The following is a 24,031-nucleotide window of genomic DNA, read 5'->3' as shown; positions in this document are numbered from 1 at the left end:
ACTAGATATACAGGCGTGGCTGCTGGACTATTCATGAGGGCTATGACATTTTCATGAAAACAGCCTGTCAAGCCAGAAGGGTGAGCAAATATACTTAAGCCCAAGCAGACATAGTGTAGATGTACTGTACGCAGATTGTGCAGTTATCCAGTTATGCAGATGAGTATCATCTCTTTACCTGGGCAAGGAGAGGATTCAAAGACAAAAGTAGGCCTATAGAAGTTCAGTCTTAAAACGGTGTCAGGGTACTTGGGAAGAGCGGGAAACTGAAATGAATGACATGAATGACATTGCTCATCTGTAACTGGTCTATTAACAAATCTGTCCAAGCAAAAAACACAGTAGTCCGCAACCTATATTTACCTGCAATTACTAGCATTTAAAAGACCCTTGTACAGCAAGGGAAATTTTTTTGTCCCAGGATGGCGAAGGTATGGCCCGCCTTATTCTGCTCCTGATTGGCTAGTGCTCGTTGCTTAGCTGTAGGCGTGAGGAGTGATATTGGTTAAGGTTTTCAGGAGGATATTGAGTAATCGAATCAGAAGCATATTAGGGCGGGACATGTCTTCGTCCTCTTAGTTAAAAAAAAGTGTTGTAGTAAGGTTACTTCGAAACAATTCCAGCTATATTATAGTCCCTTAATCCTAATATCTTTAATAAGGGACTTCTTTTATCATTCTATTATTTTTCTTTCACTTCTTTCGTTATTCATTATCATAAGGTGAGACAAAATGCAGTTTGCTGTTTGTATATTCGTCCGTCATTTTTTCTCTCTCGTCATACATACAATAGATTTCATCAACAACATCTCTCTTGGATCTTTGCTGACTTTGTTCGACTAATGGGATATGACTTTTTTACAGTCATACAACAGTTAAACTGTGCGGATTTACACTTAAAGTTTGAGGGTTTCATGAGCAGAGAATATAAAAGGGTTTTGAAGGAAACTGAGACAAACAAAAGTACTAGTTTTTAACACGTGCCCTCAAAAAATCTTGATAAAATCAATGAATTTTATCCACTGACTGATTTTACAAATTGTGCCTGTAAAATTTGGTTGCCCCAGCAACTCGAGTCTGACGTCATCCGTCCCTGTGCGACCCTGCTCCTGTGTCTTTGATTGGAGGGAAACCCCGTGGATGAGCGGGAGAGAACATCAGCTGTGCAGCCGGGAATCAGGAACAACACCGTCTAACGACTCTCACAGGTGAGTTCACATGTATTTTCTACTGATGATCGGTGCTGTTTTCGACGGGAGGCCGTTAAATCTGCCTTATATGCTTCGGGGACCGTTTTAATCCAGCATGAATTGTTGCTGCTGTGACTGTAGAGGAAACCAGTGATGCGCCGCTGCTCAGTCATTGTTCGGCTTCTTGTTGAATGGGAAGCGCTACTGCTCTTTAACCCATCTAACGTTATTTCGTTTGCTCGCTGTGTTTATGAGGCAGCTTTCGGGAGTGCCAGGCTAGCTTTTGCGAATGAAACCGCCCAAAGTAAATTCTTAATGATCGCAAAAGCAGCAGCTCAGGTTTGTTTTCCGGGAAGCGAAAAAGGGCGTTCACTGTGGACTGAACTAAGCTAGGCTCTGTGTTTTTTTTCCAGTTTAACTGATTCCGTGAGATGATTATTAGGTCTTATCCATCCATCCATCCACCCATCTGCAGCGGTGTTACACACACACCCTCATTCGACAGTGAAACTCAAAAGGCCAAATCTTACAGAAGGGCCATTTTCTGACGGTTTGTGTCCCCGCCGTCCGTGGTAGGAGCTCGATGGGCAGGTGTGTGTGTGTGTGTGTGAGAGAGAGAGTGACGTGAAACTGGGTGGCCGACATTCCTCAGAAGGGTGCAGGTGTATGTGTGCTGGCAAATCTGACTCACCGTGTGATTTTTGAGAAGCTGGTCCCTTATACTTGATATTTCTACGTTTATACGAGGCATCTGGTAAGCAGTAATTTGCAAATTTGTTTATTATTGTTCATCCATTGCAGCAGTCCATCCTGAGATGTTGCTTGGAAATTGTAAAATCTCCTAACTGGGAAGTAGCCTGAGTCTGAAAAATTAGCCATCGGGAGTTTTTTGGTTGCACAACATGATTAGACGATTAATTAAGCTATCGATTGACAGAAAATTAATCTCCAGCTTTTCTAATCCGCACTTACTGCCGTTCATGTCATTCATCAAGGAGAAAGGCTAAATTTTCAGCTTCCGGAAGGTGAGGATTTGCTGCTGTTCTTTGTCACATGTGGTTTGTTTTAACTGAACATGGAGTGCAATGGTGGCAGCTTACACTCCAGGAGATTGTAATGGACCATTTTCTAAATCAATTAGCTTGCTAAATCAAATAATCTGCACAATAATTGAAAATAATCACTAGCTGTAGCCCTGACACAATATCTTAAATAGGTTACCTGGAAGCACTGCTAGTGAGTAGTCTATTTTGCAGTATCTGAGACACTTAGAAGATTAGCAGGCAAAATTAATAATACGATACTAATATTTTGTTTGCCCTCTTGCGAAATATCTTGCTGCCATCACTCAGATACCTTAACTTTTTACGACTTATTAAGTCAGGTACCCAGTTAACATGGGTTGAAGACAATCAGCTGTCTAGCTATTGTAGTATAGAAGTCAAATGCACCCTGAAGACTTTTGTGTTCTTTGGAGAAAAGCTAAAAAGTACAATGAGTGGGTATGGGTTGATTACTGAATCCACGGCTAGTTAAAGAGAAATTTCCAGAAAGCTGTAAGCCTTGGACAAAAGCAGAACATACAGTAAGAAGCAGTAAGGCTGGTGTTGGCCATATTTGCCCATATTTGACTCAGTCTTTGCTAATCTGACTTTAGTCAAGTATGTGTGGTGTGTAAATTTGATGAGCACATCTGGAAGAGGAATGGGTTTTACTTCCTCCTACTCTTCATCCTTAAAACTGCTGTGTAAGTCAGCCTCTCAGTCTAGTCTAGTAGTGCTAACACATGAGGTAGAGAGTCTTGCGATCTCGTCACATAAGTTAGCAGCTGGTGAGTAGGGGTTGGGTAATCCAGCCAAAAAATAAATTTGTCAACAAGATCACGTGAAGTTTGTAAACAAATGTAAGAAGACATTAAATGCTGCAATATGTATGATTCACCTGAAAACGAGACTGTGGATGCCTTCGAGATCGATCCCAATCTAAAATTGTCAGATTGCCCATCCCTAGTCTGGAGCAGAGAAATTTAGTCACGGTTGATGGCTTGCAGGAAGTATACCTGTGTTTGTACCCATGTAGGAGCTGAGACCAGTGTGGCCAGTAAAGGATGTTGTGGATTTTGGCAGCACAGTAATATGAATGGAAAGCTAGCTGGGAGGAAAGTCCCCTAGAAGTTTTTGGTATTAGCAAAGTAGATTTCCACATCCTACTGGTACTGTTATTCCATAAAAAGGTAAAGTAAAATAGCTTGACTAGAGGTCTTAAAGAAGGCTTTTGGAATGAAACGTGGGAGACTGAGAGAAAATTTGGGTCATATGTCCTGCTAAGGACAAAGAGGACCAGCGTGCAAATAATTGGCATATTTCCATGTGAGCGGTCTTTTGGTCAGTATAATAATTTCTGAATGTATTACATAGTAGTCATATATTTATTTGTTGATATGTTCAAACATACATTTACAGAGTTTCTCTGAAAAATCAGGTTTTTCAGGAAGGGCAACACATTTACATGCACTGTTGTTCTCCTTCATTGAAGTTAAATGATCAAATCCCTCTCCCCCTTCCCCATCATGTTGCTCTTTCTTTTCTTGTTCTTGCCCTCCCCCAATGCTCTCTCCACTGTCTTCTGTCTTCCTAATCCACCTCCTGTCCTCTTTGTTTTGGTCTCTCCCCCCTCCCCCCCCTCTCTCCCCTGTCCTTCCTTCCTCAGGAGCCATGGCAGACAAGGATGAGCTGGTACAGAAAGCCAAACTGGCTGAGCAGGCCGAGCGCTATGATGACATGGCCGCAGCCATGAAGGCTGTTACAGAGAAGTACCCGGATCTCAAAAATGAAGAGCGCAACCTGCTCTCCGTTGCCTACAAAAATGTGGTGGGGGCTAGGAGGTCCTCCTGGAGGGTGATATCCAGCTTGGAACAGAAGTCCGATGAGACCTCGAAGAGCTCACTGGCCAAGGTGTACAAGCAAAAGATTGAGGATGAGCTGACAGAAATCTGCAACGAAGTACTGGTAAGAAGTTGAGATGGTGCAGAGGGTTGAAAGGGTGGATCAGTGGATGGAATGAAGGAAGGAAGTAAATGCTTGAATTGAGAATGATGGGTGGGAAGGTAATGAGAGGTGCAGCAAAGTACAAATTCAGGTGGCGTAGAAGAGATAATTGTTTTCTACTGACAACTTGAAGCATTAGAATTTATGTAATCTATGGCAGAGGGAGGGACAGAAGCTGAGTCTTCAAGAGAAGAACTCCACTTGTGTATTAAAATGTTAATGTTTCTGTGTTGTTTAGTCCATGATTGCAGCGCCTCTGGCCTTGCTGGGACATTAATATATCAAGAAAGCTGCATATATTGCAGCCAGTCAGCCCTGCAGATAATTTGACCTGGTCACCAACTGTGATACTGCATCAAAAATCCCCTCTGGCCTGTCAGAAATCTTCTCCATTGATTTCCAAACTGCAAAAAAGTTCAGTTATTGCTTTGTGTATCATGAAACCGTGAAAGTTTTATATTTGCAGAACATTTCCTGTTCCCGTGCTTGACATCATCCCAATGTAAATGACTGGCTATCATTTGAATTTTATTGGTTCTGGTTCTACTCGATTCCTATTTTTTTCAGTAGAGCCTTTATTGTTATTTTATTGTTTCACAAGATTAAGTCAACTCAGTCTTAGTCAAATAAACTCTACGATACTCTTGTACAACAGGTCCCTATATACGTACCTCTGCAGTAAGCTCTTCGACTGCAACTCAGGTCTGGTATGTAGCTGTTTTCTGGGGTTGGGTTCGGCCCCTTTCTTCCAGTTAAGGGACATTTTAATGCTTCAGCATACCAAGACATTTTGAACAATGCTATGCTTCCAACTTGGTGGCGCACAAATCAAGGTCCATAAAGACATGTTTGGATGAGTGTGATGTGGAACAACTTGACTGGCTTACACAGACCTCCTTGAACACCATTGGGATGAACTGGAGGGGAGATTGTGAGCGAGACCTTTTCATCCAACATCAGTGTCTGACCTCACAAATGCTCTACGGCATGAATGGGCAAAAATTCCCACAGAAACACTCCAAAATCTTGTGGAAAGCCTTCCCAGAGGAGTGGAAGCTGTTAGAGCTGCAAAGCTGTCTGTGTATTTAGAATGCAATGTCATTAAAGTGCCTGTTTGTGTAATGTCTGCTGGCCCAATACTTTTGTCTATATAGGGTATGTTATGACCTCAGCCAAAGCTTCTTGTTTGAAGTCATCCTACCCTGTAGACTAGAGATGCTTTAAGCAAATGAAGGCTATGACTCAACAGACATTTGAATATCATAGAATGTGGCATTAGCGTTTGTTAAATTTTTTTTTTTGTTTGCACATTCAAAACACAAACCTATGTCCTTAAACAGGGAGGGGTGCGGTGAAAATAGCAAAGATACCTCAGAAAAATGCGATGAACGACCTAGAAAATGACTGACAATGATGTTAAGGCTAAAGGAATGCAGGAAATTAGCAGCCTGCAACAGTGAGAAGGGGGTTGTCCCTAAAAGAAAACATGCTGACTATTTTGTCACAAGGATCGGGTTGCACTGTTGAACATACCTCTCCAAATACTGTTGTCAACGGTGTTATCTCATGAACTGACTTGTGACTGCTTGTTCAACTCTTTGTTTAGTTTCTCACCTTTCAACACTAATGTTGCACACATTCACCAACAGGAACTGCTCGACAAATATCTGATCCCCAAGGCCGAATCTCCTGATAGCAAAGTCTTCTACCTGAAGATGAAGGGAGACTACTTCCGCTATCTGGCTGAGGTGGCCTCTGACGATAACAAAAATGGTAAGTAAAGAAGACCCCTCTGCGTTCTGTAACCATTGCAGTCAGTTCAAAGCCCCTCCATCCATGTCTTGTGCAGTTGCTCAAGGAAATGTGGTTGTAAAAGGAGATGCTCAGTGTCTATCAGAAATGTGTGAGACACAGCACATAAAAAAAAAAATTAAATGCTGCCACCTACTGCTAAAAACCTGCACTGCTGTGGAATCCAAACCTTGGTTTCTGTGGCAGTAGTCACACATCTGTTGGAGGATGGGTGCTGATTAATGGTCCTTGAAAATCCTCTTTTAAGGTGAGGAGAGCAGGGTTACTTCAAGACTTGTTTGTGGCCAGAATACTGACACCCTCGTCCTTGACCTACAACTGTCAGACTACAAATGCAGACAAGGACTGCTGCTTGGTTGTCATAGCAACAGGAGCAGCACCAGGGTGTTGGCTGTTACTTGTGGCCAGGATGCTTTTTTTTTTTTTTGAGTTTCTTTGGCTGCTGTGGGTGATGTTTTTTATTTTTCCCCTTCTCTCCCTCATTTCAAATTGTGTTGTGGGTCATACAGTTTCCTACAGTAGCTATGCAGTCCCGTAGTAATCGGTGCAATCATTTTATGTGCACAGTAGATCCATTATGACCACATGGAGTGGCTTTTACTTGTGCGGTTTGTGATCTATAGTTTTGTAATCTGGCTTTTGGCTCTTAAACAAACACAGAAGTACATGCTCACATGTGTTGTTACAGGTTTTGCCCTAACAAATGCACCTATCACACCAGAAATTTTCATCATTATTATTATTTGATTTTTTTTTTGGTCATCTTAACTGAATTGAATGAATAATTGAATTTTCTATTTCATCTTTTTTTTTTAAATACTTCCCAAAGCCTGAAATGAGTCTTGGCAAACAACTGCTTTTAACTGTTCTGAAATAACTGTGCTAACAGTAAACGCTTATTTGATGAGATGATTGACAGAAAACTTATTGTTGACTTTTTAATGACTGCATGGAGAAACCAGTTTAAAACACCATGGGGGTTTACGTAAATTGTGAAAAGAATGTTTGTCTTTTTTCTTTTTCTTTTTTTTTTTAACCAAGATTATCAGTAACTGCAGCCCTACTGGACAGTTTGGGTGTCATATTTGTAGGAGCTAAACTTTATGCAGGCTGCCAAAATTCTGTTTTTGGATCCTTAGTATCAAAGTTGGTTGTGATCACCAGAAGCTGTGAGAAGTAATTTCTGGTGACCACATGCACACACACATGACTTTCAGTGGTGTGTTCTCCTATCAGAGCAGTTACATAGTAATGTTGGCAAACTTGAAGAAATCTTGTTTTCCCCATTTGAAATAGCCGCTTTCCTGATTGGTCTGTCTTCTGTGCGCAGAGGTTATCACTAGCTCGAAAAATGCATACCAGGAGGCCTTTGACATCAGCGTAAGAGATATGCCGGCTACTCATCCCATCCGCCTGGGCCTTGCTCTTAACTTCTCTGTCTTCTACTATGAGATCGTCAACACGCCTGTGGAAGCGTGCAAACTGGCCAAGCAGGTAATAATCGTCTTCTTTTCACATTAGTGTCTTATTGCGGTTTCATTTTCATGCCGTTTGTTTTGTCCTCATTTTTTTTTCTCCTCTACAAGATGACTTGACCCGAATCTGGTGAAGACAATGATATGAGATTGACGCAGGTCTGGTGGTCCATTGTTTCCCAGGTTGAGAATTTAGTTGTTTAGTTGTGTTAGAGCTCATTTGGGTTGGTTCATCATCATTAAGTTTAGGATGCTGAACTACATCAACATCTTCAGTCATTATGCTAACCCATAATAAGCTAAGTTAACCAGCTGTTGTTAGTACCCTGAATTTACCATACACACGTGAGAGTAGTATCATTTATCACAGATCCTAACAGGACTTTTTAATTACTGTTGAAGTGTGAGCACACTGAAAACGTAATTGAAATCAGCATATACACCCCAGGGGTCTTAGAATCATTAGCAAGGTTATCCCCAAAGAACGGAACTATGGGACTGTGCTGTCCCAGCCATTACGAGAACCATTAACAGAAACTTGGTGCTCTTATTAAATATTTTTCTGTCTGTAATTTTGTGCATCTTTACTGGCTCCATCATACTTAAACCTTCTGAAAACATTGGGTTGTCTGCTGCATATGGATAATTCTGTATACTGTGATTGTTATGGTCTTGTCATTTTCACCATTATAATTGCATCAAGGACAGCACAAATGTCCCTTTTATCTTAAACCCTGTTATTGGCTCCCTGCTGTTATCTGTTTATTCAAGTAATTGTCCTTCTATGTTAGCCCTGCTAGTATTTCTTTAAATCCATCTCATGTTGGTGGATTTACATTTGCGTTGCACACTGGTTATGGAAGCACTGATGGCTAACTGTGTCTCTTCTAGGCCTTTGATGAGGCCATTTCCATGCTGGATTCCCTCGAGAGTGAGTCCTACAAAGACAGCACCTTGATAATGCAGCTGCTCCGTGACAATCTGACAGTGAGTGTCCTGTCCTCATGTCCCTGCATGTTCGCTATGTCTTTCTGATAATCGCGAGACTCAACAAAATATTTGAGAAGCAAAGTGTTTTCCTGTGCTTCTTGCTTGGTGTGCACTAATCCCAGCATCCCTTGCCTTATTGCAGCTGTGGATGTCAGATGCCGAGAGTGAGGAGACGGAGCTGGCAGCTGACAAGAACTGAACGCCGGGAAGAAAGGAAAAAAAAAATAAAACAACAAAACAAAAATACACATTTTTTACCTCTCACCAGCCTAAGTTGTGTGTTGTGGTTGTGTTTGCACATACATGCACAGATATGTATGTTTACACGCCACTCACAATGTGTACAGTATGTGTGTGCACATACATTGGAGTGTGTGTGTTAATTGTATGAGCACCACCACAGAGGAAAGAATGGAATAGATCTTTTTTTTTTTTTTTTCTTCCCAACATTACTCATTGTGGATGTTTATTTTTGTTTATTTTTGTTTGTTTTTTTGTTTTTTTTGGTCTATGGTTTAGTCCTGATGAAATCCCTCCTTTAGTTCCAAATCAGCCCCCATGCTTTTCAACTTTATTTACTGTAGCAAACTGCTGCTGTTGCAGGAGAACACAAACAAAAAAACCTCTAACTGTAATTTTGATAATTTGTATGTTTTTACTTGAACTCAACATTTACAATCTTTGTGACGCATTGGTTTACAAAACTCCTTTTGAAGCATGTAAACTGTAAAATAGCAGCAGTCACAGCAGTGTGAATTCACAAAATTTTAGGTGTCATCTGACAATAGCATTGATCGTATAGATGGCAGAATTTACCTTGGTAAAGACCTGTTGCCACATCGCTTGTGTCCATCCCGCCCTGTCAGTGTCCAGTGTAGCAGGTAGTGTTTTTGGATCATACCATACATCATGGCTCAGTGGGTTCTGTGTGTACTGGAGCGTAGGAAAGGTTTTCTGTATGAATGGCCACTTTGTGAAAACTGTAGTTCAACTTTGGTTGATAACTTTGTTGAGAGGATTACATTCCATTTTACTGACATCTTTTCACTCTCAGTGAAATGTGTAACCTATAATTTCCATCAGATTTTCCATCACACATGATAAGGTATAGACGGCCTAAGATAAAGTGAACAACTTGACAAAATGGCTCGATACTGTAACTTTTGATATTTTATCTTTCAGCAGTGCAGAAAATAATTTTGCCATGTGCTTTTTATGTGGCTTTCTACTCTTTTCTATTCGGGTGTTTTTGTATTTTCTTTTCGTGTATTTTATTCCCGTTGACTCCAGGAATGTACGTGGTTCTCAGTAGTATGGTGTGAGGGTTAGACGTGCTTTGAAATGGGCAATTTTTGCTTAGGATTTAGCTTCAGCCAGGGTGGTTTACAGTAACATTTACCCTCCTTGAAAGACCATTGTGAAACAACAAACTTAAACAATGCTAAATATAAACAGATTATCAAAGTAACTTGGTAGAAAGCTACATTATGACCGATTAGTAGTTACAAAGTAGTGCCAGTTTCTCCTAATTACAGTATGTTGGTTTTTTTTTAAAAAAAAATAAAAAAAATCGGGATTCAGGATTCAGAATTTGCAAGTTACACTCTGAGTACGTTATTTGGTTATGTGCGTTCATGTAAGTGGAATTAAAACATTAAAATCAAGTGTGCTGTGCCCAGAATGTGTGTTTACTCGCTCTGCATGTTGAATGACTTGTTTTCCATATATTCTTGCATATGAGAAGCTGTGTCGGGCCACAGTAACTCATCAGCTCTGTCTGCCACTATTTACCATGACAGCTGGGATTCGTGTTGACTGCTCACACTGAGATATCTTGATGGTGACCTCAGAATTTACTGCGGTAAAGCTAAGAAAAAGGGGACTGTCACATTTAAGGGGCTGCTAGAAAATGTCAATGAGTGCACATCCAGAGCAGGCTTCATCGAACACATCACTGGCAGGTTTAAAACCACAACTTGGAATAATCTCTGTAATCCAGAGTGGTATGTGGGACACCTTTGATTCATAACCTTGGAAATTAACATACTATTTTAAAGCACAAAACCCGAAACTACAATCACAATGATAGAGTGCTGTAGCTTCCTGAATAAAAAGCTTTTTAAAAATTACTTCCTTTGGTTCTGGTGAATTAAGAATTATAGTTTAAGATGCAAAATTTCAACTGTCAGAAGTATGGCACATTGAAAGAAGAATCAGAATCAGATCAAGCTGCAGACTTCTGGTTTTCACTGACAACCCTGCCCTCTATTGGTGGTGAAGACTGAAGGGCCATTTGATGCGCATTTTAAGCCTGACTGACTATAATATTCTTAATCTAGCTGTGCACAAAGCAGAAATTATTTCCAACCGATGTCCTACCCAGTTAAGATGAAATCTGTGTCAGTGTCATTCCTCTTCAGGGCTATGCTGATCATAAGCACTCTGCTCTTAACTTCATTTTTCTAAGCAATACTAAGCTTGTTGCATTGTATTACATGGTCACTCTTCCATTTAGCTTTGATCACTGGTCTTTAAAGACAAAACAAATCTGGCTCTGTCTTTCTATTCTCACACTGATAACAACTGATAAGGCTGTTATCAGAGTTATAAGAATTACACCACAGCACTAACCTGATGTAAGCTGAACACCACATTACCACAAATGGTACATTTAAAATATACAGTTTGGAAGGGATGCAATCATGCATGTCACATTTGCTGAATGACATACACTGTTGTCAGATGACGAATGTCATGCGCGGTGTTGCAGTAAAATGTCATACCTAAGGCATGGCCAGACATTCCCAGAACTGTATGCTATTTAGCAGAGAGGGTGGTTGTGTGGGCAGTGTTCCCAGACCTCCTCTGGATCCAGATCACTCCGATCTAAGAGGAATTCAGGTCGTCCCCATAAAGCGCCACTGCATAATAGAGCACTGTGGTCAATACAATAAGTCAATTTCAGGCTTTAACAATACGTTTTTACATGATTTCATCATCATGCGTACAGTTGTGGTCAACGCCCCTTTGTTGACCTCCCCCTCAACTATACATGAAGATGATTGGTCCATTTCAGTGACGCGCCCTCTAGTATATAACACACAAGTTCCCAGTTGCTTCCTCCCCCTCAACCCCGGCTGGTAGTGCTGTGTGAGTGCGTGTGTGCCACTGAGCTCGCTCGGCACACATTCTATAAAAAAAAAAAAAAAAAAAAAAAAATTCAAAACATTAAAAAATCCAAAAAATCATTTTTTTTTCTTTTTGTAACAAGTCGGTGAAACTGGAGTAGACATTCGAAGACGGGACGGTAACGTATAAGAAAGGGCTGCCTAACGTGAAATCGAGCGACAAAATTGTCAGTCGACGTGTTACTGGTTTAGAAGCGAGGCCAAGTAACGTTAGAATTGTTTTTACCATTGTGTGTCATATTTGAGAGACAGTTTTAATCCCACTAGAAGTCGACAGTTTGCCATTTTAATATAGTCATCTTTTAATTTTCACTCTACAACACTTTAACTGACAAGCCAACGGCTGAATTCTAACCCGAACTGCCGTGACGTTAGTGACCGTTTGAGAACCAGGAATCCGTACTGTCGCCGAAAACTTTTCGTTTGCGAAATCAAGCCTCGTCCGAGTACTTAGCTAGCTTCAACAGCCTACGAAAATGAACCCCAGTGCTCCCAGTTACCCCATGGCTTCGCTCTACGTCGGGGATCTGCATCAAGATGTGACCGAGGCCATGCTGTACGAGAAATTCAGCCCTGCCGGAGCTATCCTGTCTATTCGGGTCTGTAGGGACATGATCACCCGGCGTTCCCTTGGATACGCCTATGTCAACTTCCAACAGCCAGCCGACGGTAGGTACTTTATGAAAAATATCGTCAAAAATGTGTAAAAAGTGATGTCTGTTTTAAAATGACAGTCGAAGACGAGTGAAAGCTTGTCTCTTCCCCCTACACGTGACTGCGGCCGACATGTTGTCGGCAGGGTCTCCCCACTTGAACCTCCCAGCAGTGGCGTAGCAGAAAAGCACCATGTCCGCCCTGCCCTGCCCTGCCCACCCCAGTATTGTAGCAGTATACTGCTAGTTATCTGCCAGATGAATGCTCTTTTATCTCTGCTGTGTCAGGACAACACCCCAACTGTTCAGCCTAAAGTGCAGATACAGCTGTTAAATTAAATCAACACAGAATGCATGCTGGCCAGTTTTGTTGTGATATTAACATGGATCTTCATCTGTAAGCAAAAAAAAAATATATATATTATGTTAACTCTTAAAAACAAATGTTAGAATATGTCACCCTTGCATGCCCTGGAAGCCCAGTATCTACCCTCCACATAGCATTTTCTGTATGTCATTGATAACAGCACAGGTCTGCCTCTGCATTTCGTTCTTTTGGGTGTTGCTGTGTTTTTACTGAGATGTTTTCTCATTTTCTAGACAAGAATGCCTTTTTGTTTATCCACGGAATTAAAATTCTCATATATAAAAATACTTTGTTAAAAATACTAACTTTGTTGCAAAAATCTTATGAATTCATTAATACTATTAAGCAGTGGTACCTTAAAACAAAATCATTAGCCAATGTATTGATTAGCTAAGTGGCAGAAAGTTGATTGCTGATTTAAATTATTTTATTGATTTAAAATTTGTGTTAATCTGAGTTGCTTAAGGTTGCTTAAGGTTCCTAATGCAGTTATGCTGACATAGTTGTGACCAGAAGTGTCCAGTTTGAAACGCTAGACCAGGGGAAATGGGTGAATGCAGGCCTTCACTGAATAATGTGTCATAATTTGTCACCTTGTTTCCTTCAGTCACAGTGTCTGATCATGTAGCTTTCAAGACTGCAGCTTTGTCAAATTCAGTGCTCCCTCTTTAGTAGGTTGCACTGGCCAAAATGGCTGCAACAGTGACTCTGTAGTTCATGGGCCCCACCTTTCTTCATCATGAGTTCTGGGGATAAATATGTACTACAGACAAAAACATTAAATGATCAATAAGCATCATGTTTTAGTTCATTGTCACTGGATTGTTACTACCTAATATGTTGTGTTTTTATTAGTCAGCACTACTTTTGTCTGTCTTTTGACTTGACAGCATCGACTGAGGTCCATATTTTCTAGAAACTGATTTCTCCTGGGTAGAAACTCGAAGATCTAGTTTTCGGAAATTATTTACAATAGCCCTTGGGCACCAGCAACCCTCTCAAGACTAACGACCCCACCTTGAACATGTGCTCTCATATCCGGAGCTTGAAAATTTAAATATGCTAATTAACTTAAGTGTTATTCCTGTTTCTTCCCTCAGCTGAGCGTGCACTGGACACCATGAACTTTGATGTGATCAAGGGTAGGCCTGTGCGCATCATGTGGTCACAACGTGATCCCTCACTGAGAAAAAGTGGTGTTGGAAACATCTTCATCAAGAATCTTGACAAATCTATTGACAACAAGGCTCTTTATGACACCTTCTCTGCTTTTGGCAACATCCTGTCATGCAAGGTAAAAGAATAATGGCTGACTCCCCTCTTCTTGTATCTAACTTGGATCACGGGAATGTTCAGGTGTCATTGTTGTTGTAGCATTGTGAGTGCAGCTGTAATTTGCATTTGTGTGCTTTGTAAATGCCCTAGAGGTTTTTTTTGCACTAACCGAGAGGTCAGTCATCCAGCAGTTGTGATAGTGAATTGTCACAAAATGAAATAAATAATATATGCCGTTTGAACCGTTTGCCGTGCCCTTTAAACAAACGATGGATTTGTATGTGCATTAATATTACAAATTATGTAAGAACAGCTCTGCAACAAATAATATTCATGAGATGGGGTTTTGAAAGTCATTCAGTTGAAATTCTAAATGTGCTTTGTTTTCAAATCAAAATCACTAAACTCTGAATAAAGTCAGCGTTAAACGTGAGACTAATGTTTCAGGTATGATCTAACAGATGGTTTTAGTTTATTGTTACTGCATGTGTGTGTGACTTAAAAGCAGCATGTGTCTTCTTTCTCAAAGGTGGTTTGTGATGAGAATGGCTCTAAAGGCTACGGCTTTGTGCATTTTGAGACTCAGGAGGCAGCCGAAAGAGCCATTGAGAAAATGAATGGCATGCTGCTCAATGACCGAAAAGTGTAAGTGAATGTTTGTAATAGTAACTGTTTTGGTGCCTACTAATGTACAAAATGGAAAAAGAGATTTTGTTGAGTTAATTTTCCATTTAGCTTGATGGAATGTTGGAGAACTTTTCAGCACTTTGTGAAATGTTCTTTACAAAGATGACTGTAAAGTGTACACACACACTTGGATTTACAATTGTAATAAACAAAACTTTTTTATATTATTAATTTAATGTATTAAAGTTCTGTTGATTCTGTAAATTTCAATACAGATTCGTGGGTCGCTTCAAATCTCGCAAAGAGCGCGAGGCTGAGCTGGGTGCCCGAGCCAAGGAGTTTACAAATGTTTATGTTAAAAACTTTGGTGAAGACATGGATGATGAAAAGCTGAGGGAACTCTTCAATAAATACGGTGAGTCAGTAATATCACTTTATTACTGTGTATGCAGTCTGCTCATGTACATGCATATACAGTGATTTGATCCTCCCCGGTAGAACATTATGGGATTAAAATGTAGTCACTTAAAGTTATTTCTCTATTGCTTAGGAAATGCCATCAGTATCCGTGTCATGACTGATGACAACGGAAAGTCTAGAGGCTTTGGGTTTGTCAGCTTTGAGAGGCACGAGGACGCCCAGAAGGTAAGAGTTACACCAACAGGTTCTGGAGACCACTTGGACATGCAAACCCTTTCATGCTCCTGAGTTAACGTTGTTTACTTGTTTGCTATAGGCAGTGGACGAGATGAACGGGAAGGAGTTGAATGGCAAACTAATCTACGTTGGCCGCGCCCAAAAGAAGGTGGAGCGACAGGCAGAGCTTAAGCGGAAATTTGAGCAAATGAAGCAAGATCGCATGACCCGCTACCAGGTCTGTTTCCTTTTTTAGTTCAAATTTATAAACAGTGTCATTGTTTGACATCAGCTTCCAATCTCCTTATTACCTTTAGTCACATTATTTGGTCAGTCAACTGAAAGTCCGCAGCTTTGTCAAATTCAGTGCTCCCTCCTTCGTAGATTGCACTGGCCAAAATGGCTGCTACAGTGACTCTGTAGTTCATGGGCCCCACCTTTCTTCAACATGGATTCTGGGGATAAATATGTACTACAGACATAAACATTAAATGAGCAGTAAAGAAACTCACTTCAGTCCATTGGCATTGGATTATTATTCCCTAATATGTAGTGTTTTCAAAAGAAAATACAAATCTTAACACTACCTTTGTCTTATTTTCAGGGTGTTAACTTGTATGTGAAGAACCTTGATGATGGAATTGATGATGAACGTCTGCGAAAGGAGTTCTCACCCTTTGGCACCATTACTAGTGCCAAGGTAGGACTGTACCTGTTTACTTAGCTTCTGTCATTACTTGATGGTTACGGAACCGCTTGCATTTGCCAGTACTAATACTCCTTTGGTGTCCAGGTTCGTTCATTGGTTTCATTTTACTCTCTCGTTCTCAGGTTATGATGGAGGGCGGGCGCAGCAAAGGCTTCGGCTTTGTCTGCTTCTCGTCTCCAGAGGAGGCCACGAAAGCAGTGACGGAAATGAATGGACGCATTGTAGCCACCAAGCCATTGTATGTGGCCCTGGCCCAGCGCAAAGAAGAGCGTCAAGCCCACCTGACCAATCAGTACATGCAGCGTATGGCTAGTGTGCGTGCAGTGCCAAATCCAGTCATCAATCCCTACCAGCCCGCCCCTCCCTCTGGCTACTTTATGGCAACCATACCTCAGGCTCAGAATCGTGCTGCTTACTACCCAGCTGCTGGACAGATGGCCCAACTTCGCCCGAGCCCACGCTGGGCCACCCAAGGCGTCCGGCCGCAACGTGAGTATCTCGCTCAGTTAAGCTGTTATTTATCATTGTGAATATTTACTGTAATTTTATAAGCACATGAACAGAATTTGCAAACAAAAACATTCCTTTGTGCTTGTATATGAAGCCACAATGTTTTTGTGTGTGTAGACTTCCAGAACATGCCGGGTGCCATGCGTCCCTCGGCACCGCGCCCTCAGACCTTCGGCGCTATGCGGCCTGCCTCTCAGGTGCCCCGCATGATGTCCACCCAGCGTCTTGGTCAGTCATCTATACTCAGCAAATACAGTCCCACTGTGTGGCTGCTACTTGTGTCTTTGTGTTGATGTTTGTGTTCCCCTGTTGACTCCTCCTGCAGCAACTCAGACCATGGGGCCCCGACCAGCCACTGCAGCTGCTGCAGCCGCCGCTCCTGTGCGTGGAGTCCCTCAGTACAAGTATGCCGCTGGAGTCCGCAATACCCAGCAGCACATGACTGGTCAGCCACCGGTCACCATGCAGCAGGTATGAATACACATTTCATTGTTAGACCAGACCTACTAACCTACTCTACCCTTCATAGAAGAAAAAGTTCAATTTGGATGTGTATTCAGTATTTTCTGTCTGACTTTTGATTCCGTGTTCCTCCCCTCAGCCTGCTGTACATGTTCAGGGACAGGAGCCTCTGACTGCCTCCATGCTGGCTGCTGCTCCACCACAAGAGCAGAAGCAGATGCTGGGTAAGTGTTACATCAACATCTTCATAACTGCAAACTATGCTAGCTTGGTAACGCTCATCCTCTGCCTCTTACTCAATATGTACAATACCATTTCTACCCCCAGCTAAGAAAACCACTCCCTTGTTATATCTTGATTACTTTATATTGTGTATTTACATTGTATTCTTTCAGTAACTGGCTCTTGGCAAAAATCACATGGTTTGTTTCTGTTACTCCTATAGGTGAGCGTCTGTTCCCACTGATCCAGAACATGCACCCAAGCCTGGCAGGGAAGATCACTGGCATGCTGTTGGAGATTGACAACTCAGAGCTACTCCACATGCTCGAATCCCCAGAGTCTCTCCGCTCAAAGGTTAGTACTTAAGTTTATTAGTATTGACATGGGTTCACCAGGACTTCATATTAAAAGGGCAGGTAAGTTCAGAGAACACTTATTATTTAAAAAAATCATATTATTTTGGGCAGTATAAAATCAACAAGATGACAGTGTCATGAGTACTGAACTGTGTCCTTTTAAGATAAGTCTTTATTGTCATTGCATGGTGGTCACCAACCCACTATCCCATTGTTTAATAACAGATGAATAATGCATATAAATGAGATATGATATGATATGAATGAATAAATAAAGAAAAAAGGTGAAATAGATACTTAAGCATGTAAATTAGTGGTAATGATATACAGAAATGGAGACATGAGTTAGAGTTGGAAATGGAGTTAGAAATGGAGACATGATATAAGATGTGGGGGGACTTGAAGATTCATGACATGGCTTAAAAATTTCCATTCAGAATGTTTCTGGAAATGTGTGCATCTGGGTAGATTCTTGGTAACTTAGAATTTGCAAAGTTTCCCATTCACAGGAAGAGATGAACATGTCATGGAACTAAGTGTCTGTACGGTTTCTCTTCCTGTATGTAGAGTACTTTCTTTTTAAGACAGAGGAAAGGTGGATCTTATGGGCATTTTGAGATGATGTCAACATGACGATGTGCTTTTACTGACATTGAACAATTTTATTTCCAGGTGGATGAGGCGGTGGCTGTGCTTCAGGCCCACCAGGCCAAGGAGGCTGCACAGAAGACTGTGACAAATTCAGCTGGCGTCCCAAGTGTCTGAATCCAAGGTACAACTACTTTTCCAGAACTGCTTTAATAAGGAAACAACAGAAAATTATGGCTCCTCTGGATGACCTGTCTTCTGGAACACTGAACTCACCTTTCAATTTGTTCATTATACACATTTACAAGCCCCATTACTCCAACTAAGACTATGTTCACACGGCAAGCCTCAGTGCTCAGTTCAGATATAATTTATTTTGTTTGGCTGGTCACTTTTTTTTTTTTTTTTCAAGATTTGGCCAGATCCCAGTGTAAACTAGTCATGGTCCTTAACTGACCCGACTACGCAAAAGTACAATAACAACCTCAAACGCAGCATGTCGTCAGACAACAGTAAACATGGAGGTCACTGAAGCCCGTGTTTACTGGAAGCAGTGGAAGCCAATGAATTTATGAGTTGATAACAACGGAGCCACGTTTTTAGCCTTTTGTGGTGCATTTACTTCCATATGGAGGTGTGTGTAGATGCTGAGCTGGAGACAGGAATGATTTCATTGTGGCATTAATGGCAATACAGAAACAGATTTCATCCAAAATTCTATGTTTTTAGACACCAAGCGTATTCTGCACTCTCACCAGTGAAGAACTGCGACCAGTGTTGATCTAGACTGACTTTGAATTCACATGAATTCAATATGTGACTGTTTCAACTCCTGTCATCTGTATCTGATTTGGGGACCACATTTGAAAGCGTCCCAGATCAGAATCAAAAAGATTCACACTATGATGACAGATCTGAATAAAAAATGTGTGAATAAAATCAGATTTGGGCCAATTTTGCCTGAACATAGTTTTAAGTATATATCTAAAAATAAAACCACTGTATGGCTGGTGTTTCTTGAAAAGCTTGAAGGGCTTGTTTTGGTTGATAGCGAAATGAAACTGTAATGTAATAATTTAAATAATAATAATTAAAATAATTAAATATAATTTAAATATTACTTGCCAGTTCTGTTGCAATGAGAGTAAAAAGTCCTCTGATTGTGTTTTTGTTTCACATTTACAGGAGTGGGGGAACCTTGAGAGACTAACTTCACCGACAGAGAAAAGAGTTTAACAATGGAAAAAGCTGAAAATGCATAAAACAAAGTAAAAAGAAGTCAAATAATATATTAAAAAAAAACCAATAGAAACAAGTATCCAGTCAGGCCTGTAATCAACAGAATCGCCGGGCCTGGTTTGCAGAGTTAAAGAGAAAATACAACAACAAAAAAAAGAGAAAAAGGTAAAAAAAAAAAGAAAATCATTAGTTTATGAGGGGTTTTAGATGAGAAAGATTGAGAGCATTCTGTTCTGCCGTTTTATCCCTTTTAAATGTTTGAATGTTTGGGCTATAAAGGCCGGTTCTTGTGAAATTTCCCTTTGCTTGCTTGAATAAAACTTATAAAATAATCAGTGTATGTCTGTTGTTGGCTGTGACATTACAGATAGAATGAACCTGTGCCTACCAGTCTTAATTGCTTGGTTGTGGTCAGAGTTTCCAAATATGGTATTTTTTTTGTTGGCCAAATCAAAATACTCAAGAACTGCAATGGTAAAATTGTCCAAATGAAAGGGCCATCAAATGCAAACAAAATGAAACTGACACTGTGAAACTGTGTTTCAAATTTTAATTGTGCTTTGAGACAGATGACAACAATCCCTGAAACACATCTTGAGCTGTTATACATCTCAGTGCCACTGATTGCAAGTAGCTCCATTAACTCACTCCATACAGAGAAGATGGTGGGATGGAGGCAGTTTGACTTTTTCTGGAAAGACAGTTGGTTTAGTTTCCAATTGCTTTGGCCTTCTCTGCCAGGTTTTGGAAGATGGCCTCCACCTGCTCCTGGAACCTTTCAACCATGGGCTGGATGTGAGTCTGCACACCTTCAGCCATGGGCTTCACCTGCTCCTCGACGTTGGCAGCAACACCTCTCAGGTGCTCCTGGATCTTAGTAGCCACAGGCTGCAGCTGGCTGTGGATGTTCCTGTGGAGGAAGAATATGGTTAGATAGTGTATAGTGGTGTCAGAAATGCACTTTACTTGCATGTTATAGTGTGGTCTGTTGGTATGATGTGCCCTTGGCTGCTGAGATGTTGGTCAAATTTTAATTACTTATGCTTACAAAGGATTGATTGTCAAAGTGGGTCCTGTGAGATAAATTTCAGTATTTAATTTGCTCATTTATATTTACTAAACATCAGAGAAGATTAAAAGTAATGTAACTTCACTATCAGAAGAAAGAAAATCAGTTCTAAATGATGCAATATAAAAAAATGTTATAAAGAGAGAAAAAACTGCCTTCCATGAGTGCTAACAGGCATTTAACAGAGATGGAAGAACTATATAATTTAAAGTAAAATGTAGCAATACCACACTATAAAAATAGTAACTTACAAATAAAATTCAACATTTTTCACTGAACAACACAATGGACTTAAAGTATCAAAAGTGAAAATATTCACTTGACCCTTGTGACTATTAAACTGTTTAGTAAAATACTATTATTGATGAATAAGTAAGTCATTAAGTGAATGACGACTATGAGACTGCAATGCAGAAGGTCCAGATGTTAATCATCACAGGCATGAATCAGGCCTAACCCTTGACTTTGTGCATGGAGGTTCCGGTGTCATGGGTTCACTGTACTCACTGAGCGTGACCTGCCAGGTCCTGGTTGTTCATGAGCTGAGACAGCTCCTGGGCCATTTTATTCTTCAAGTCCTCAAAGTACTGGCTGAGCCTTTGGAGGTCAGAGGTAGCATCTTGTGCAAGGCTTCCTGTGGGTTTCCACAGCCAAAAAATAAAATACGTAATTAACAAAACTTATTCAAACACATGTCACTTTTGAAATTAAGCAACTGTGTGAAGGTTGTACTTTACCTTGAGCCAGAGCAAGCACGACGACAGCTACAATGAGGGAGAGTTTCATGGCTGCTGAGTGAACAAGACCTAGAAAAACAAGCACTGCTTAATTATTCTGTAGGGTCGAGAGTGATACAACATGATGTTAATGTGCTGTACATTCCTTCTTTCATTTTTACAAAGTGATCATACACATGCTGACTGAAAGCGTCATCCTTTTCTTTTATTATTATTATTTGGAACAAAAAGGAGCAGTGTCCCTGTTATTTAAAGCCAAAGTGATAGACCTTGGATCGAGCCATGAAGATGTTTCAAGGAGTTGTTTGTCAGAAGTTAAGTAAGAGGAAGTTGCTCAATCATGCTGATAAATGTTGTTCTAGGAATCCCAGCCTGTTTTTTTGTTATGAGGTAACAAAATAAATACTTTTTTTTTTCAGTCACTGCTTGTTTGTCCAAACACCCACACATTAGCTTGTAAACTTTATCTGGCTTATCAGACATCATGTCACCAGCACAAATAAAAAGTAAGTGAACCTTGAGACTGGAATTTGTTGAAGATCTGCAACCAAAGATATGTGTTTTGTTGTTTTTTTCAATTGCTTTGATTCAAGAGTAGAAAAACATGATTTTGAAACTGCTTCACCCCACTGATTCTTCTTTCTATGTATACATCTTTTATGAATTTAGAATAATATACAGTATTTTGTAATGTATGAGGACATGAAGTAAGTATGCCATTGCACACTGTTATATTTATGAAAGGGTTTTTATTCTTAACCATCCTGGAATTGGATTTTTACCTCTTTAAAAATAAAAATATATCTTTTAATTCACCAGCGAAATATAAAACTAGTCACTGAACCAATGGAACCAATCACAAAAACACACTTGCTTTGGGTCATTTTTTTCATCCCTTTAGACTCTGAGAAATTAAAGGGTACTTCAAAAAAGACACAGCAGTTTTACATTCAAGAAGAATTTGTATCAACAGATCAAATGCAGTTTAAGCCCATAAAAAAATAAGAGAAAATGAGAGTTTAACTCACCTGTACAGCAGGAGAATTTTGACCGAATGGTGCCCTGCTGTAGGGCTGTCACACTTCTTATAGTCTGGCATGGTGATGCAGCCCCTCATGGTACAAATCTGATTGGACAAGATAAAGAAACAAAGCATTACTGGATGTTTGAGCTGGTAAGGGACTCACAGGACTGACCCTTGCTGCTCAGTCTGCCACCTGGATCAGTTAAACCAAAGTCCAACAGCTCTTCCTGCTGACTGTGAGTGTGCATCTTATCATATTGATTAAATAAAACACTTAATCACTGGTGACAACATCAGCACGACAGTGATGTCACATTTGGTAGAACTACATTGATATTGCCACATCAGCTTCAACAGATGTGATAACAGGGAAGATAACTCACAGAATGTTTTGCTTAGAAGAGCTCGAGTTGGGAAGACTTTGCTTTTAAACTGAAGTCCATTTGCCCCAACTCAAGCTCTTCTACACAAACTGACCTGAATGACTGAGAATCTACACAGACACACACAATGTCTCCTTATATCCAGAAAATCAAGAAATCAAGTATATCATCATCACTGTTGTTAATATTATAAAATCAAATTTGTAGGTGATACTTTTCATTTTTTATATTTTTGTAGCACTGACTGATGTGATCCATGTTGTTTTTATTTGCCCAAATGTCCCATCCAGAAGTTGCAAAATAGTCTACAAATGCTGTGTGTCAGTGGTCCATGCTGTGTACCTGTCCCTGCGTCACCCTTTTCAGTGGCATGTTTTTAAAGATAGCAATACTTGACCTCTTTTGATTCCACCACTTTCACAACTGTTGAATGGACTGACACAACATTTTGTGCAGATGTTCACGGTCCCCAGAGGTTAAGTCCTACTGACCTTGATGATCTTCTGACTTTTCATCTTTTGCCATCAGCAGGTTGACATTTATGTTTTTTTAGTGACGTATCTAAAAAACTAGGATGGGCTGTGTTGAAAGTTGGTGCAGATATTCATGTGCCCCTCAAGGTGAACCGTAATCACTTTGGTCCCTTGACTTTTCATCTAGCAGGTTTCAGTTTGTCCAGTAAATAGGCTAACGTCATAAGCCTCAGCTGTACTTTTGTGTTTTGTGTTAATCAGCAAATGTTGGCACGCTAACATGTTAAGATGCTAAATGTTATACCTGTCGTTGTTGTTGCATGTCGGCTGGAGACTTTTAGTCTTGTTTTTTTACTTACTTACTAAGAATTCAGATGTGAATGTTTGTTTATCAGAAGTATTCATCTTTATTTGATGGGCAGATGCAAAAATTACAGTTTTGGGTTTTTTTTCCATTCTGTGTTCCCAGTCAAAAGCCTCATTTCATTCTCATTCATGTGGATGCAAACCTTCTACCTTTGGTTTCACTCCAACAGGGTGTTATTGCTACCAGTCTATCTTTATGGTTGTTGTAAAGTAATTAATTCTCATCCCCACTCCACCAGAGCCAGTAATAAACAACTCAGCACAGGGAGAAATGTGTATTCAAGGAAAATATGTGAGCAGCGGACGTAAACAACACGAGCTGTTTAATAAAACTCCAGCGACAATCCTGTGATTCTCTGTTCGTCAAGGGGGGAAAGCCCTGTGCTGCAGTTTTAAAAGTCAGATTTTGACTATAAAGTTTAGATCAAAACCAGATGTGGGAATGTTCTCAAGCAGCGATTATTCTCTCTGTCCAGAGTCTGTTCACCATAGGCCTGGACGCCCCTGCTGGCAGCAACGTAGGGTGTTTACAGAAAAAAAAAGTATGCAAGGCATGTAAAGATGACATGACATAAACCTGAGTGCTACATAAATACATTGCAGAGGAAGAAAGAGGTGGTAAGAACAGTTTACT

At 40.4% G+C, this 24,031-nt stretch overlaps 3 protein-coding genes and 2 non-coding genes across 7 annotated transcripts; 4 read left to right on the top strand and 1 right to left on the bottom strand.

Annotated features, from left to right (window-relative positions):
- The first annotated feature begins 1,066 nt into the window (after positions 1–1,066).
- On the top strand, positions 1,067–10,187 carry LOC124074953 (14-3-3 protein beta/alpha-like). Of its 2 annotated transcripts, none has more exons than XM_046418305.1 (6): positions 1,067–1,207; positions 3,899–4,197; positions 5,886–6,009; positions 7,379–7,542; positions 8,415–8,510; positions 8,656–10,187. In XM_046418305.1, exons 2-6 carry the CDS (start codon positions 3,904–3,906, stop codon positions 8,710–8,712), a joined length of 735 nt encoding a protein of 244 aa, XP_046274261.1. In that variant the 5' UTR covers positions 1,067–1,207; positions 3,899–3,903; the 3' UTR covers positions 8,713–10,187. The 2 variants fall into 2 exon arrangements, with proteins under 2 accessions (XP_046274261.1, XP_046274262.1); XM_046418306.1 differs by lacking the exon at positions 1,067–1,207 and adding an exon at positions 1,798–1,943.
- A 1,450-nt stretch (positions 10,188–11,637) lies between these two features.
- LOC124074951 (polyadenylate-binding protein 1A-like) lies at positions 11,638–19,677 on the top strand. Of its 2 annotated transcripts, none has more exons than XM_046418303.1 (14): positions 11,638–12,370; positions 13,822–14,015; positions 14,526–14,641; positions 14,899–15,038; positions 15,174–15,268; positions 15,360–15,497; positions 15,864–15,959; positions 16,091–16,457; positions 16,596–16,706; positions 16,804–16,949; positions 17,080–17,164; positions 17,386–17,516; positions 18,191–18,290; positions 18,519–19,171. In XM_046418303.1, exons 1-13 carry the CDS (start codon positions 12,178–12,180, stop codon positions 18,281–18,283), a joined length of 1,905 nt encoding a protein of 634 aa, XP_046274259.1. In that variant the 5' UTR covers positions 11,638–12,177; the 3' UTR covers positions 18,284–18,290; positions 18,519–19,171. The 2 variants fall into 2 exon arrangements, with proteins under 2 accessions (XP_046274259.1, XP_046274258.1); XM_046418302.1 differs by lacking the exon at positions 18,519–19,171 and adding an exon at positions 19,292–19,677 and having other exon boundaries at positions 11,639–12,370.
- On the top strand, positions 13,360–13,496 carry LOC124075234. The gene has a single exon (XR_006845976.1). It is a non-coding gene; the product is annotated as a small nucleolar RNA SNORA5 (small nucleolar RNA).
- On the top strand, positions 15,607–15,743 carry LOC124075235. Its single transcript, XR_006845977.1, has one exon. It is a non-coding gene; the product is annotated as a small nucleolar RNA SNORA5 (small nucleolar RNA).
- Positions 19,678–19,880: 203 nt separating the features above from the next.
- LOC124074954 (type-4 ice-structuring protein-like) lies at positions 19,881–22,269 on the bottom strand. Its single transcript, XM_046418308.1, has 4 exons — positions 22,180–22,269; positions 21,152–21,220; positions 20,922–21,048; positions 19,881–20,255 (listed from the first exon to the last, which is right to left on the bottom strand). Exons 2-4 carry the CDS (start codon positions 21,198–21,200, stop codon positions 20,054–20,056), a joined length of 378 nt encoding a protein of 125 aa, XP_046274264.1. The 5' UTR covers positions 21,201–21,220; positions 22,180–22,269; the 3' UTR covers positions 19,881–20,053.
- Positions 22,270–24,031: the final 1,762 nt, after the last annotated feature.

The sequence above is a fragment of the Scatophagus argus genome, chromosome 17, assembly GCF_020382885.2.
Source record: "Scatophagus argus isolate fScaArg1 chromosome 17, fScaArg1.pri, whole genome shotgun sequence".
Classification (NCBI taxonomy): domain Eukaryota; kingdom Metazoa; phylum Chordata; class Actinopteri; family Scatophagidae; genus Scatophagus; species Scatophagus argus.
The sequence above is the reverse complement of the archived record's forward strand: the minus strand, read 5'-3'. Positions and strand labels throughout refer to the sequence as shown.